At 47.0% G+C, this 14,287-nt stretch overlaps 1 protein-coding gene and 1 long non-coding RNA gene across 2 annotated transcripts in view; one reads left to right on the forward strand and one right to left on the reverse strand.

Moving 5' to 3' along the window:
* Nucleotides 1–14,287, reverse strand: part of BRD4 (bromodomain containing 4) — a 72,946-nt gene that overhangs the window by 11,299 nt on the left and 47,360 nt on the right. The window contains 4 exon segments of the mRNA XM_051641578.1: nt 7,499–7,609; nt 10,968–11,266; nt 13,012–13,211; nt 13,887–14,096. Coding sequence (XP_051497538.1) covers nt 7,499–7,609; nt 10,968–11,266; nt 13,012–13,211; nt 13,887–14,096 — 820 coding nt within the window.
* Nucleotides 9,041–14,287, forward strand: part of LOC127395136 (uncharacterized) — a 90,455-nt gene continuing 85,208 nt past the window's right edge. The window contains exon 1 of the long non-coding RNA XR_007891736.1: nt 9,041–9,177. This is a non-coding gene — a long non-coding RNA (uncharacterized LOC127395136). The remainder of the gene's footprint in view (nt 9,178–14,287) is intronic.

Here is a 14,287-nt window from a genome sequence, read left to right on the forward strand (position 1 = left end):
GATCCAAATGGGCATCGGCAGCTCTGGATGGGCATCCAAGGATCCAAATGGGCATCCACAGCTCCAGACAGGTGTCCACAGCTCTGGATGGATGCCAGGAGCAAACCCACCTTCCAAAAAGACCATGTGATGTCTTCATCTTCCACCAAGAGGGAAAGAGCTTTGCAGGACTTCAGTGCTCATTCCACTGATGCCAGAGAAGAAGCAGGGACAAGAAGTGGAGACAAGTTTCACTGGCAAAGGTTCCCTATGGATAAGATATGTCCAGGTGCAGCTCCTGAGGAGTGGAGGTGTCATCATGGAGTCTCCAGTTTCTGTCTCATCCAATTTAATCAGGATAAAAGGGCTCATGGGATGATGAAGAAGACCCAAAATTGGGAGAACAATGCAGGGTGTTGGGTGGGAAGGGAGGAGAAGAGTCAGGAGGGATGGAGCAGCAGTTCCCAAGAAAAGCCACGTGATCCAGTGGCGCCTTGGCCGAGAGCGTTCCTGCTCCCATTCCAGGTGGAAAGAGGAAGGATTGTAGCACAAGTGTGAGCACAAGCTGCTCCAAAACCCACTTCTCCAGAGTTGCTCCTTTGGGGAAGATGGTTGTGCTCTTTTCCATCCATCCTCCTATGTGCTGTGTCACGGCGGTTCCCCAGGGGAAATTTTTGAGTGTTGGCTTTGCCACTGATCTTGGTATCACCACGATGAACCCGGGCAAGTCTCTGGAGCAGGATGGGTGGATCCTGCTGCTTGAACCACCCTATGGACCACGACCACGGCTGAAAGCTTCCACCAGGTCATGGGTGCTCTGGAAGAGCCTCCAGCAAGAAGATGAAGCAAACAAGAGGCCATCACTCACGGTCACAGGGGAATCACCTTGTGGCATCAGTGACATTGGAGATGCAATGATCTTGGCTAAACCCAAAGGATGAACCTTCTTCACCGCTGAAGAGGTTGTTGGGTTACAGTTGGTATTGTGTGGTTCAGCATCCCCACAGGGAGCAAGAACACCAGGAAGAAACCCCATCTCCAACCCTGACGGCATTTCATGCTGACCAGAGATGTCTTCACTGAGAAGACGAAGCCAACAGAGCCACGATGGTCCCAAGAGGATCACCTGGTGGCATCAGTGACTCCAGAGATGCCAACTCCACCAAACGATGAAGCTTCTTCACCACTGAGGACAGTTGTTGGTGTTCAACATCTCCACCAGCATCTCCCTGAGGAGGAAAAGCACCAGGAAGAAGCCCTCGTCCCATCTCCGACCCTGACAGTGGAGAGGTCTTCACTGAGATCATGAGCAGCAAAGCCATGATGGTCCCAGGGGGATCACCTGGTGGCATCGGTGACTTCAGAGGTGCCAACCCCACCAAAGGATGAAGCTTCTTCCCCACTGAAGATGCTGACTGGGTCACAGCTGGTGTTGTGTGGTTCAACATCTCCACCAGCGTCTTCCTGAGGAACAAGAGCACCAAGAAGAAGCCCTGTTCCATCTCCAACCCTGAGGGCATCTCAAGTTGGCCAGCTAAACCTCATCTGTGGGCCTAAAAACCACCGGATGAAAGGAAAAGGTGATTTCTGTGATGTCACCTCAAGATGTTTTTAGAGCAGAAAAGTTCACCAGGTCATGAAGTTCTGCTCCCACCGGCAGCCATGTGGCCCTCATGAATTTTTCCCTAAATCCTCATCTTTTCCTCTCACCCAAATCCACCCAGAATGGCAAAACATGGTTCACTGATCACAATTTCCACATTCTTGGTTAAAATTCCAGGATTCTACAGAAAAAAAGTACATTCCCGTAGCGAGCCACTTTATTGATTTTATTATTTAACAATCAAAATATCAAAATGATACAATTTTTCCTTTTTTATGGGGGGGAGGGGAAGAAAGAAGCTGGTGGTTACATGGCTGGGAAATCCCGGAGAGTCCAGAGGGTATAAAATTTGACAGATTTATAGAAAGTCTTTGTGGCAAATCGAGGTGAAGTAGGAAAAAATAGAAGAAAATCTAAATAAAGGGTCTTTTGTAATTAAATTCATCCCAGTTTTCCAACAGGCTACTGAATTCCAGGAAAAAAATAGATCTAAAAGGACAAGTTTGCTGAAAACAAGCAGTTAGACACGCCAAGAAAATCAGGATCCTACATCATTCCCAAGTCTCCTGAGAAATTAACAAACTTATTTGGGGAAAAGAGAATAATAAATGCCAAAAGTGACTTAAAAACCTCCAAAAAAGGAACTTTTCAGTAGAATATTTGCTATAAATAGAGGGTTTTTATATAAAAGGGAATCAATCAGGTTTTAGGGCAGTGGAGCCACGATGGGGACTCCTGGATTTGGTGTATGAAGAGATTTTTAAGTCGAAAATATGAACTTTAACTAATTCTGCTCTTGTAAGATCAGAGTGGTGGCTTTGTCCACCCTCCAGACCCCAGGAATTCCCCAAAAACCGGGAACGCCACTGACAGCAGCACTGCCCAAGGAATGGCTGGGTTGGCTTTTCATTTCCAAATGCCAAACACACCCAAATTTGCCTCGTTTGACCCAAAAGCTGCTCAGTGGGGTGCTGGATCAGGCACTCAAGGAGGAGATGCAGCCTCTCCCATGGGGCCAAGACACGGCAAACCAGGACCCCAGGGCAGAACTGTGGGAGAGACTCTTGGGTGGGACTCAATCTCGAGGAAGCACATTCACAGAATCATGGAATGGTTTGGGTTGGAAGGATCTCAAAGATCATCTAGATCCAACCACCTGTATGGGCAGGGACACCTCCCAGCAGCCCAGGTTCCTCCAAGCCCCATCCAACCTGCCCTTGGACACTGCCAGGGATGGGGCAGCCACAACTTCCCTGGCCCAGGCTCTCCCCACCCTCCCAGCCAAGAATTTCCTCCTCATGTCCAACCTCAAGCTCCCTCTGCCAGTTTCAAGCCATCCCCCCTGGTCCCATCCCTCCTGCCCTTGCCAAAGGAATGATTTCTGGGGTAAAACTAAAGGGATTTGGGTTGAAGGTAGCTAAACCCAGCTGGTCTCTACCAGAGCTCTGTCCCCTCCTGCCAAGCCAAAAAGGTGGCCATGAGACTGGTGGGATGTCAAGGAGGGACTCCAACTCCTTCCTATCATACATCACAGCTGCGGAACTGAGCTTGGGAATGGGATGAAAAGAAAGAAATTCTTTCCAAAGGCTCGAAAAAAAAATCAATGGTTGGGTTGAACTGGCCCAACTCTGCCTCCAAGGACACTGAGTGGAGGATCAAAGGCACAACTTGGAGGACAGGGTGGCCCTGGGTGGTGGGACTGAGCTCCACCAGCAGCTATGGGACCTGCAGATCAAACTGGGGAACTCTGAATTAAACTTGGGTATCTCTGAATTGATTAAACCTGGATACCCCCAAATTAAACCCAGGTACCTGTGGTTCAAACCAGGGTGGCTACAAATTAAACCCAAGCACCTCTGAATTAAACCTGGGTGCCTACAACATGAGTTGATTAAACGTGGGTACCTTTGCATTAATGAAACCTGGGTACTTTGAATTAAACCCAGGTAGTTTTAAATTAAACCCAAGTACCAGTGATTTAAACCCAGGCATCTGCAATTTAAACCCAGGTACCTTGAATTAAACCCAAGTATTTTTAAATTAAAACCAAGTATCTGCAATTTAAACCCAAGTACCTTGAATTAAACCTGAGTAGTTTGAAATGAAACCCAAGGACCTGTGATTTAAAACCCAGGCTCCTGCAATTTCCACCAGGGATCCAGGAATTAAACCTGAGGGATTCAGAGGCCTCAGAGATGCCACCAAGTCCCAGCCCAGTGTTAACCCAGACCCTCCTCCTAAGGTCACTGAGAATTGGAAAAAAGCAGCTCCACGACCCCAGGAACGGGTTTTCCAGCCCTGCTGAGCCAGTTCCAGCCCTGACTTTTAACCCTCAATTAAGGTAACGGCGGCGCTGCTGCAGCCCCAGGCACCATGTGGAGCCTCTTCCTTTACACAGCTGCACAAAACACATGGATAAACCCAGTTTTCCATCAGGAAATTCCCAAAGAAAAGCCAAATTAGTGATGAGGAACTACCTGAGGTTCAGATTTAACTTCTGAACTTTAAATTGCAGCTATTAATTCATGCAGCTGCCTGATTTCTCCTCCCCGACCAGTCTCTTGGGGCTCCTGGGAAGTGTCTCTCAAAATATTTTGGGGATGAAATAACCCTGCTCAGCCGAGGAGGAACAGGCACCACGTGTCTAGTTTGCTGCTTATTAACCCCAAATTGGGTGCCCACCACAACTAAGCCAGGTTTAAAGCTGCTCGAGCACCAAGCACGGCTCAGCCCAAGGGCTGAGGCTCAAAGCTGGGAGAAGCGTCGGAGCTGCTGGGAGCACAAGATCCCAGCCCCTCGCAAGCAAGAACCTGACCTGGATTCTCCCAGGATGGAGCCTGGGGTCATTTGCATCCCCTAATTGCTAATTACAACAAGTTAAACCAGAACAACCCCTCGAGCGGCACCGCTGGCTCCCCAGGGCACAAGGCCAAGGTTCAGCCCCGACTCTATGCTCCAAAACCTGGATTTTTATTATTTTTTTTTCCCTTGGAAGCCTCCTATTTTCAGAGGTTCAGCAGATTTTTGTCAAAATACTCCTGATTTAATAAAGTGACTTGTTTAATTGCCAGCTACACAGAGGGATGGAGCCACCACATGGATTCAAGAGGGTAAAAGAAAAAGAATTCCAGTTTTCCAAGGAAAAAGGCAAGAGGCAGCTCATCAGAGGCGCTGCTGCCACGCAGCAAAACCCCTCTCTAAAGAGAACAATGTGGAGTTGCAATTAATCGCCATTAATTCCGGTTTATCATTTCACCGTGTCTGCCTTTGCTGATACACATCAGCATCAACAACCTTATTTTTTTCATGATGAACTCAAGACAACGCAAAAATTCTGGTGAAAAAATGCTTTTCTCATCCATCTTTGGCGCCCATTTTACAATCACCAACATCTCTTGCACAAAGTGATCTCGACAGGCAAATAAAAACCTCATCCAGAGAAAAGAAGAGGGTTAAGATGCCAGATCTTGTTAAAAACTGCTGGGCAAATCTGGAAGCTAAGCAGCAAATTTAAAATCTGAATTCTCTGCACTTAAGCCAGTGCAGGCACTGCCATGATTTACACACAAAAAAATAAATAGATGTATATTCTACAACAGCAAAAATAACTGCCCTGCCCTGCTCGGGGTCATTAAATTATCATCATCATAAACTACTATGACAACACATGGTGTCAAAAAGTTTTAAAACACAACTTAAAAGCGATTCAACAGTAACATTGTGAACACTGGGATGAGTATCTATGGAATACTGGGCAAATCCCGGCGTTCAGGGGTTTTCATCGTGTATTTTATTGGAAGGGGAGGAAAAAGTGGTAACAAGCCACCAGCAGTGGAAATTAGTTAGTTGAGACTAATGATCTTAATTAATCCCCTACCCCAAGCATTCTGGGTTGGATTCATCCCCTGATGGTGCTACCACCAGCGCAGACTGAGGGTATCTGTGCCAGAGTGGACTTTCCAAGCACCAAGCTCAGCCTGGATAATGTCAGTCAATCTGGCCAAATTAATTCCAAATCCCCCAGCCGGGATGGAAAACACCAGAGAGCTGTTGGATTTGGGGAAAAACAGCCAATGAAAGGACAAAAGCAACACAGAAATGCCAACGCGGGAGCGAGACGTGCTCCTCATCCACCCGCCACCGTCTGGGGGAAACTCTCCTGAAAGAGCATTTTCTGCTCCATGGGAGCTGGTTTTGCTGGAGTGAGCAGCACACGGAAAAGATTTTGGTGCCTTTCTAGGTTTAATTAGCACTGCTCATTGAAATGGGAAGGGTTTGGCACTGGTGCATCCCAAAAATTCCCACCTTACACCTCCCAACCCCAATGCTGCGCTCTGGAGGGATCCCTGAGATCATCCTTAGAAATTGTCACCCTGGATAAAAAGCTGGTGGAGGACCCAGATCTCCCGGGTGAGGATCCATCATCAGCTTTAGGAGAAAAAAAAGGGAGAATTTCAAATAAAAGGTAATTTGGGGATTTGCAGCAAATGGGTTTATTGGGTGGATTTTATCAGCCAGGTTCCATTTGGGAACGGGACATGGGGATTAGTGGACCTCTAATGGGAGGTGTCCCTGCTCAGGCAGGGGTTGGATCTAGATGATTTTTGAGGTCCCTTCCAACCCAAACTGTTTCATGATTCTATGATTAAGGCTCTGGCTTTGGGATGAGCTGGTGTTGGCCAAGGTCAATGTGACACTACTGGGTGGGTCGCAATAAACTGGTCGCTCTAAGTGATTTTGATTGGTATGATGGAAGCTCAGCAGAAATAAAGAGAAATTAGATAAAATCTTGTTTAAGAGCAGAAATGGGGGCAGGTTTTGCTTCCTCCCATCAAGCCAGGATAGAATTTAGTCTGATTATTTGCCAAATAATTAAGTTATTTACCAAATGATTTCATCTTCTGATCACCGAGACTCAACGCTAAACACTCCACCAACCCCTTTCAACCTCCTTTAACCAAAAAAAGCACCAAATGCTATTAAAAATACATTCAAGTAGCTGAATCTGTTTAAAATGACCAAGTTCCAGACTTATCCCAGATAAACACATGCCTAAAAAGCAGAGGATTGCTGGGAAGCGCCTCCAACACCGGCTCAAAATTCACTTCTGGGGTTAATTTTCTTTTTTCGTGGGATTTCTACTCTTGTTTTTGGTTCTGTTGCCCCTCTGCACCCAACCCAGCTATGGAAATAAATCAGATTATTCCCTGCCATGTCCATCCCTCATATCCCACCCTGCTGGAGATGCCAAAGTCTCCATGTTGACCAGGATAATCCCAGTCAACCACCCAGGACCTCGGAGTCAGCAGCTCTGAGGAAAAAACAGCTCTAAGTGACGGCACCAGCTTTGCCTCCCAAAATCCAAGAGGGAAACAGAAGGAAAATGGGATCATTAGGAACATGAAAAGAGCTTAATTCCAACCCAAACCATGGAGGAACGAGGGAGATGCTGCTCCAGCCAATTCAAATTTAATTTTCAATCCTGTTTCCTCATGAACGGCCCAACGCCGGAAAATAGAAAGGATTTTACAGGAAAAACCCCCTTTCCTCCAGTTTCTCCACCCACTGTGGCACCAGTGACAACATTTTCCACCTCTCCTTTGAGGGCAAAACCAAGAGATCTTCTAAAATTACAAACTGAGGTCATTAACCAAGCGGCACCGGGGCGCACGGCGGGTTTTGGCTCAAGAAACATCATCGTGTTGGGCCCAAGAACCACTAGAGACACCATCGCTACCACCAAGCTGTCCACGTTGAGCCCCAAAAACGGGCAACCTGCAGCTGTTGGGTTTTTTTTGGTTCATGATAAAGGTTAAAAAACAAGAAAATAATTAAAAGACCAAGCCAGGAATGAAAACATATTTATTTATACAGAAAGCAGGGCTAGGACTGAGTGGTGAAAGAAGCTGCTCTAACCTGTTTCTGACTCTTCGCTGTCGGAGGAGCTGGACTCGCTGGTGCTCTCCGACTCGGAGGAGGAGAACCCCTTCATCTTGGAGGAGCCAGCGATGACGTCCACCTTCTCTGCTGCAAGAGGACAAGGGGAAATGGTCAGAGGGGACATGGCTCTGACCCCCGGGGGGTGCACAGGACCTGCCCCCCCTGCACATTCCTGAGGATCGGCCCGGCCCAATGTTCATCCCGCATCTCCACCATTCCCAGTGGAATGTCCCCCTGTGGCACCACCCCCGTGGGATGGGGACAGGGATGACCCAGAGGGGGTTCAGCCCTGTGTGGCTGTGGGATCTGAGGCTCAAAACTCACTTTTTTTCCTTTAAATTCCCTCATTTCTGCCCCCGTCACCGCCCCAGCCCCCTCAGCTGGGGGGAAGTTTGGGTCAAAAAGGTGTGGAGATGGTCTTTGGTCAGGAAGAAACGTGGATATTGCTTCCAGACTGAGATGTTTTAGAAGATACTAACAATAAAAATGGGTGTAAAAGGTGTATTTAAATGGAATTTACAGATATTGTGGGATTTATGGATATACCTTGGATAGAAAATATTACTTATGTTATATATTGATATATATAATAGCAATATAACCATTGATATATGTTAACTATTGATATATAACTATTGATATATATCAATATATCAATATCAATTTAACTACTGATACATATATAGCTATAAACTGATTTATAATTGATTCAAAGCAGATTTAAATATTGAAATAGCAAAATTAGCTTTGAATAGCTAAATATATGCAAATATATCGAAATAGGAATATATTAAACACTGTATATAAAATATATTAAAATATATTATTAAAATATAAAAATATATTAAAGCAAAAGCATTTTAAATACACATTAAAATAGATAAGAACATCTTAAAAGAGATTAAAATATTTACAAATAGATATTAAAACAGACAAAACCATTTAAAAAGACATGTTAAAGTAGGTAAAAATAGTTAAAAATAGATATTAAAATGGTCAAAACCATTTAAAAAGACATATTATATTAAAGGAGGGAAAAACAGCTATAAAGTATATATTAAAATGGACAAAACCATTAAGAAATAAATAAAAAGATAGTAAAACAGATGAAAAGGGATTAAAATGAAAGCAGATTGCTCCCTGCCCCAAGCCAGGGCTCTGTGCCTCACTGGGAGGATCATTCATGGGTTTCATGAGAATGGTTGGAGATAGAAGCTCTTAATTGCAATTAAAGCAGGGACGTTTCCAGGGGATTGAGGAGCCAGACGCTTCGTGTTGAAGCCACCAAACCCCAGCCCCGTGGCAGGAGTTAATCATAGAATCACCGAGTGGTGAAGGTTGGAAAAGACCTTAAAGACCATCAGGTTCCAAGCCCCCTGCCATGAGCAGGGACACCTCCCACCAAACCAGGCTGCACGAGCCCCATCCAGCCTGGCCTTGGACACCTCCAGGGATGGGGCATCAACAACCTCCCTGGGCAACCTGTTCCAGCACCTTCCTACCCTCATGGTCAAGAATTTCTTCCTGATGTCCAACCTAAATCTCCTCTCTCTCAGTTTAAAACCATTCCCCCTTGTCCTGTCACTGCCCTCTCTGGTGACAAGTCCCTCCCCAGCTTTCCTGGAGCCCCTTCAGGCACTGGAAGCTGCTCTAAGGTCTCCCTGGAGCCTTCTCCTCTCCAGGCTCAACACCCCAACTCTCCCAGCCTGTCTCCAGAGCAGAGCTGCTCAGCCCTCCCGTCATCTCTGTGGCCTCCTCTGGACCCCCTCCAACAGCTCCATGTCTCTCCTGTGCTGGGGGCTCCAGAGCTGGACCCAGAACTTCAGGTGGGGTCTCACCAGAGCAGAGCAGAGGGGCAGAATCCCCTCCCTGGCCCTGCTGGCCACACTTCTTGTGATGCAGCCCAGGACACAACTGGCCTCGGGGCTCCAACGCTCACTGGGGGCTCCTGTCCAGCTTCTCATCTCCTCCCACCCCAGGTCGTTCTCCTCAGGGCTGTTCTCCGTCCATTCTCCACCCAGATCCTTCTCCTCAGGGCTGCTCTCCAGCCATTCTCCACCCAGCCTAGATTTGTGCCAACCCAGGTGCAGGACCTTGCACTTGGTCTTGTTGAACTTGAGGAGGTTGGCATTGGCCACCTCTCCAGCCTGTCAAGGTCCCTCTGGATGGATCCCTTCCCTCTAGGGTGTCCACTACCCCACACAGCTTGGGATAGTCAGCAAACTCGCTGAGGAGACACTCAATCCCACTGTCCGTATCTCCAACAAAGATGCTGAACAGCACTGGTCCCAATACTGACCCCAGTTGTCACTTGCCTCCACTGGGACACTGAACCACTGACCACAACTGGTGGTGGCCATTCAGCCACTGCTCCCCAGGGAGGAGACATCCACCACCTCCCTGGGCAACCTGTTCCAACACCTCATGACCCTCATGGTAAAGAATTTCTCCCTGATATCCAACCTGAATCTCCCCTCGTTCAGTTCAGAACCATCACCCCTTGTCCCATCACTCTGGGGATCCATCTGAGATCCCCAGCAAGTTGGGGCATCATTAGAGCCAGGAAATGAAATGGAAGCTACAAAAAATGAAATCAATCTTTAAAAAATGGAATAATTTAGAAAAAATAATGAAATAAGGCTTAAAAAATGAAATAGATCTAAAAAGTGGAAATAAATTTAAAATGAAACCAGAGAAAATGTACAAAAATCTAATCAATCTAGAAAAATGAAAATGAAATCTAAAAAATGGAAATAAATCTAAAACATGGAAATAAAATCTAAAGAATAATTAATTATAAATAAAATTTTAAAATGTAAAAAGGAAATTTCAAAAATTTAAATCTAAAAATGAAATAAAATCTAAACCCACTGAAATAAAATCCACAAAATAAAAATAAAATCTAATGGAATTAACCTAAAAAATGAAAGAAAACTTAAAAATAAATTGAAAAATCTAAACAATATTAAAAAAAAATATCTAAAATTGAAATAAAATCTAAAAACATTACAATAAAATCCACAAAACTGAAATAAAACATAAAAAATTGAAATAAAATCTAAAAAAGCAAAGAAAATTTTAAAACCCTGAAAAATCTAAACATGAAATTAAAACAAATTCAATCTAAAAATGAAATACAGTCTAAAAACTGAAATGTAAAAAACGAAAAAAAATCGAAAGCAAATGAAATAAAATCTAGAAAAGAATAAATAAAAATAATGAAATAAACCTAATAAATGAAATAAAGTCTTAAAAAAAAGGGAAAAATAAAAAAGATGAAAAATAAATTTGAAAAATGAAAAAACTGAAATAACATCTAAAAAATGGAAATAAACGTAATAAAACTTAAAATGAAACAATATCTAAAAAATTTGAAAGAAAATGTAAAAACAAGAAATCAGGGCTGGAAAGAGGAGAAAAGAGGGTTTTTAGGGCTTGCAGGTACCTTGAGGTTTCCTCTTCTTGCGCAGGCAGGAGGTGACGTAGCGCTCCAGCTCCCGCAGCGTCGAGGGCTTGAGGGTCTCGAAGTCGATCTCGATCTCGTCGGGGTTGGAGTTCTTGAGGGAGGGTTCCCGGGACTGGATGATGTGGACAACCCTGCCCAGCTTCTCCCCGGGCAGTTTGTTAATGTCCAGGCTCAGCTGCCGCTTCTCCTCGTAGGACATGGGTTTGCACTTCTCCTCCTCCTCCGACTCGTAGGCTGGGGGGGGTTTGCTGTTCTTCACAGCCACCGGCTCCTTCTTGCTACTTGGGGACAAGCAGAAAATGTTGGTAGGACCTCCTCGAGGAACCTCGAGATCCCTCTGGTTGGAGGATTGTTATTTCCCATCCTGGATATGAGTCTATGTCTTATATAGCTGAGCTTGAAGCTCCACCATGAGGACAGAATTAAGGAAGTTGAGCTCAACCCACTGTCAGACACCCAAAGCTGAGCTCAACCCACTGTCAGACACCCAAAGCTGAGCTCAACCTGCCCTTGGACACCCAAGGTGGAGCTCAACCTGCTCTCAGACATATAAGGTTGAGCTGAACCTGCCCTCAGACACCCAAAGCTGTGCCACCTGTCCAAACACTCACTCTCCCAAAGAGATGAGTAGCTCCAGGAGGTAATTCAGAAGAGCAGGTGCAGCTCTGGAGCAGAATTCCTGACATCCACACTTGGACAGACCAAGGCTCAACTCATGGTGCCCATTCCTCACCAGGGAAGGCCAGAAGCTGAGCTGCTGCAGAGCCTGACACCCCATATGGAGGAGTGGAACAAATCACAGAACTGCTCTGGTTGGAGAAAACCTTTAGGGTCATTGAGTCCAACCATCAACCCAGCTCTACCAACCATCACTCAACTCTAGCAAGCTAAACAACATTTTCATGGCTTTGAAACACCTCTAGGGATGGTGGTTGAGCCACCTCCCTTGGGCAGCCTGTGCCAGGCCCTGACAACCCTTTCCATGAAGAAGGTTCTCCCAATATCCAAGCTAAACCTCCCCTGGGCAACCTGAGGCCATTTCCTCTTGTCCCATCATTTGTCCCCTGGGATAAGGGACCAAAACCCCCCTGGCTCCAACCTCCTCTCAGGCTGCCACAGAGAGTGAGAAGGTCTCCCCTCAGCATCCTTTTCTCCAGGCTTAAGTCCCCCAATTCCCTCAGCCACTCCTCAGAAGTTCTAAAACTCTGTCTCCTTGTTCTCCAGCCCCTCTTCCTTGTCCTCCAGCCCCTTCCCCAGCTCTGTTGCCCTTCCCTGGACATGCTCCTGCCCTTCAACGTCCTTCTTGTCATGAGGGGCCCAGAACTGACCCCAAGGTTCAAGGTGCCACCTCACCAGTGCCCAGCACAGGGGGATGATCACCTCCCTGCTCCTTCTGGCCACACAGTGCTGATGCAGGCCAGGCTGCTGGTGGCCTTCTTGGCCACTTGGGCACATCAAACCTCAGCATCCATTAAAAGCCACGGTCCTAAGGAGGGAGAATCCAGCTGTGGGGACTCCTTGATGTCCCCACCACAGTTACCGACCCCTTGGGCACTGCAGATCTGGGGGCTTTATCCACCATCCACAGCCCTGACGCAGGTAATGAATGAGGTCTGGACAGAAACTCACCCCAGCCCCAGTGAAGGGGGAGGAACAGGGTTGCAGGGACACACTCCCCTCCAACACCCCATTACTCCAAGTGTGGACACGCTGGACCCTGGGGTGAGGCCTGGGGCACAGATAAGCTCCAAGGCCTTGCTCGTTATCATAGAATAATGGAATGGTTTGGGTTGGAGGGACCTCAGAGATCTAGATACCTCCCAGCAGCCCAGGTTGCTCCAAGCCTCATCCAACCCTGGGCAACCTGTTCCAGGGTCTCCTCACCCTCAGAGTGAACTATTTCCTCCTAATGTCCAACCTCAATCGACCCTCCCCAATCCTGTGTCTAATTAATTAGCAAAAGGGAATTAACAAACCCGAAGTGCTGGAAAAGAGAAGGATGAGGGGCTGGGCTGGGGCTGACCTGGAGGTACTGGTGTTGCTGTTGCTCTTCTTGGCCTTCTTGGGTGGCGGCTCCTTGGCTTTGCTTTTCTTGGCGTCTTCCAGCTCTTCCTTCTTTTTGTGCTTCTCCTTCTTCTTCTCCTTCTTGTCCTTCTCTTTTTTCTTTGGTTTGTTCTGCTGGGGCTGGGACAGGGCTGCCAGCTGCTCGTGCACGGCTTTCAGCTGAGAGGCAGAAACCAAGATCAACACCTTCTGCCCAGCTCTTCCTCCTCCACTTCCACATTCATTCATGTTTTTCTTCACCACCCAATGCTCCCTTCTCTTCTCCTGCTAATTAACTTGGTTATTCCAGCTTCCCATCCCACCCTGACTTCAAAAATCAAGTAGTGAGCACAGCAAAGGAAGAAGACAACCTCTTTGGGGTTGTTCTCCCCACTAAGGCTGCTTCATAAGCACTAACAATGCTTTAATTACCAGCACTAACGACCCAGTAGAGGGAAGATGGAAGAGATGAAGGGAGGGGTTGGAGCTCTGCTCTGTTTCCACACTGGGGAAACCCTTGCTCCAGCCCATAGGTTCAGGAAGTCCTGGAATGTCCTGCTCCAGAGTGTCCTGCCTGCTCAGGGGTGCCCTGCCTGCTCAGAAGACCCCACCCACGTGCAGGAGACTCCTGCTGTTGGGAACCATCATGTGTGTCCTACAAGGAACCAGACACTTATCCCGAGAAGCACCGATCCCTTCGTGTTTCATCTTAAAACTACGGATTTTGGAGCACTTTGCACTGATGGTCACTCCTGTAACAAGCACAAATGTGGCTTTGAGAACATCCCTAAGGGCCGCCAAGCTGAAGAGGCAGGATGGGCTGGATGGGCTCAATGTGTCCCGCGGCTGCGGTACCTGCTCCTGGAGCTCGGCCAAGCGCTGAGCTCGCTCCTCCTCCGAGTCGTCCGAGGAGCTGTCGCTGTCGGAGGAGCTGTCGGAGCTGCTGTCACTGGAGGAAGGGGGAGCCACCTTGGTGGGAGGTGGCACCACCACGGGAGAAGAAGCTGGAATCACAGGTTCTTCCGGTTCATCCGGCATCTTGGCAAAGCGCATCTCGAACACATCCTGGAAAGACAAGGAGAAACAAGGCAAGGGTTGGCAGAGCCAGACACGGCCAGTATGGTGGTCACCTCCAGGGTGCTCTCCACAGACCTGTGGTCTCTACCCAAGCAACCAACACACCACATCTCAAAGACAAGGGCATTTCCTGACAGCTTCAAGACTCTTGGGAATTTTTTACTGTCTCCAAAATGGCT

This window comes from Apus apus, chromosome 29 (genome assembly GCF_020740795.1).
Source record: "Apus apus isolate bApuApu2 chromosome 29, bApuApu2.pri.cur, whole genome shotgun sequence".
Taxonomy (NCBI): Eukaryota; Metazoa; Chordata; class Aves; order Apodiformes; family Apodidae; genus Apus; species Apus apus.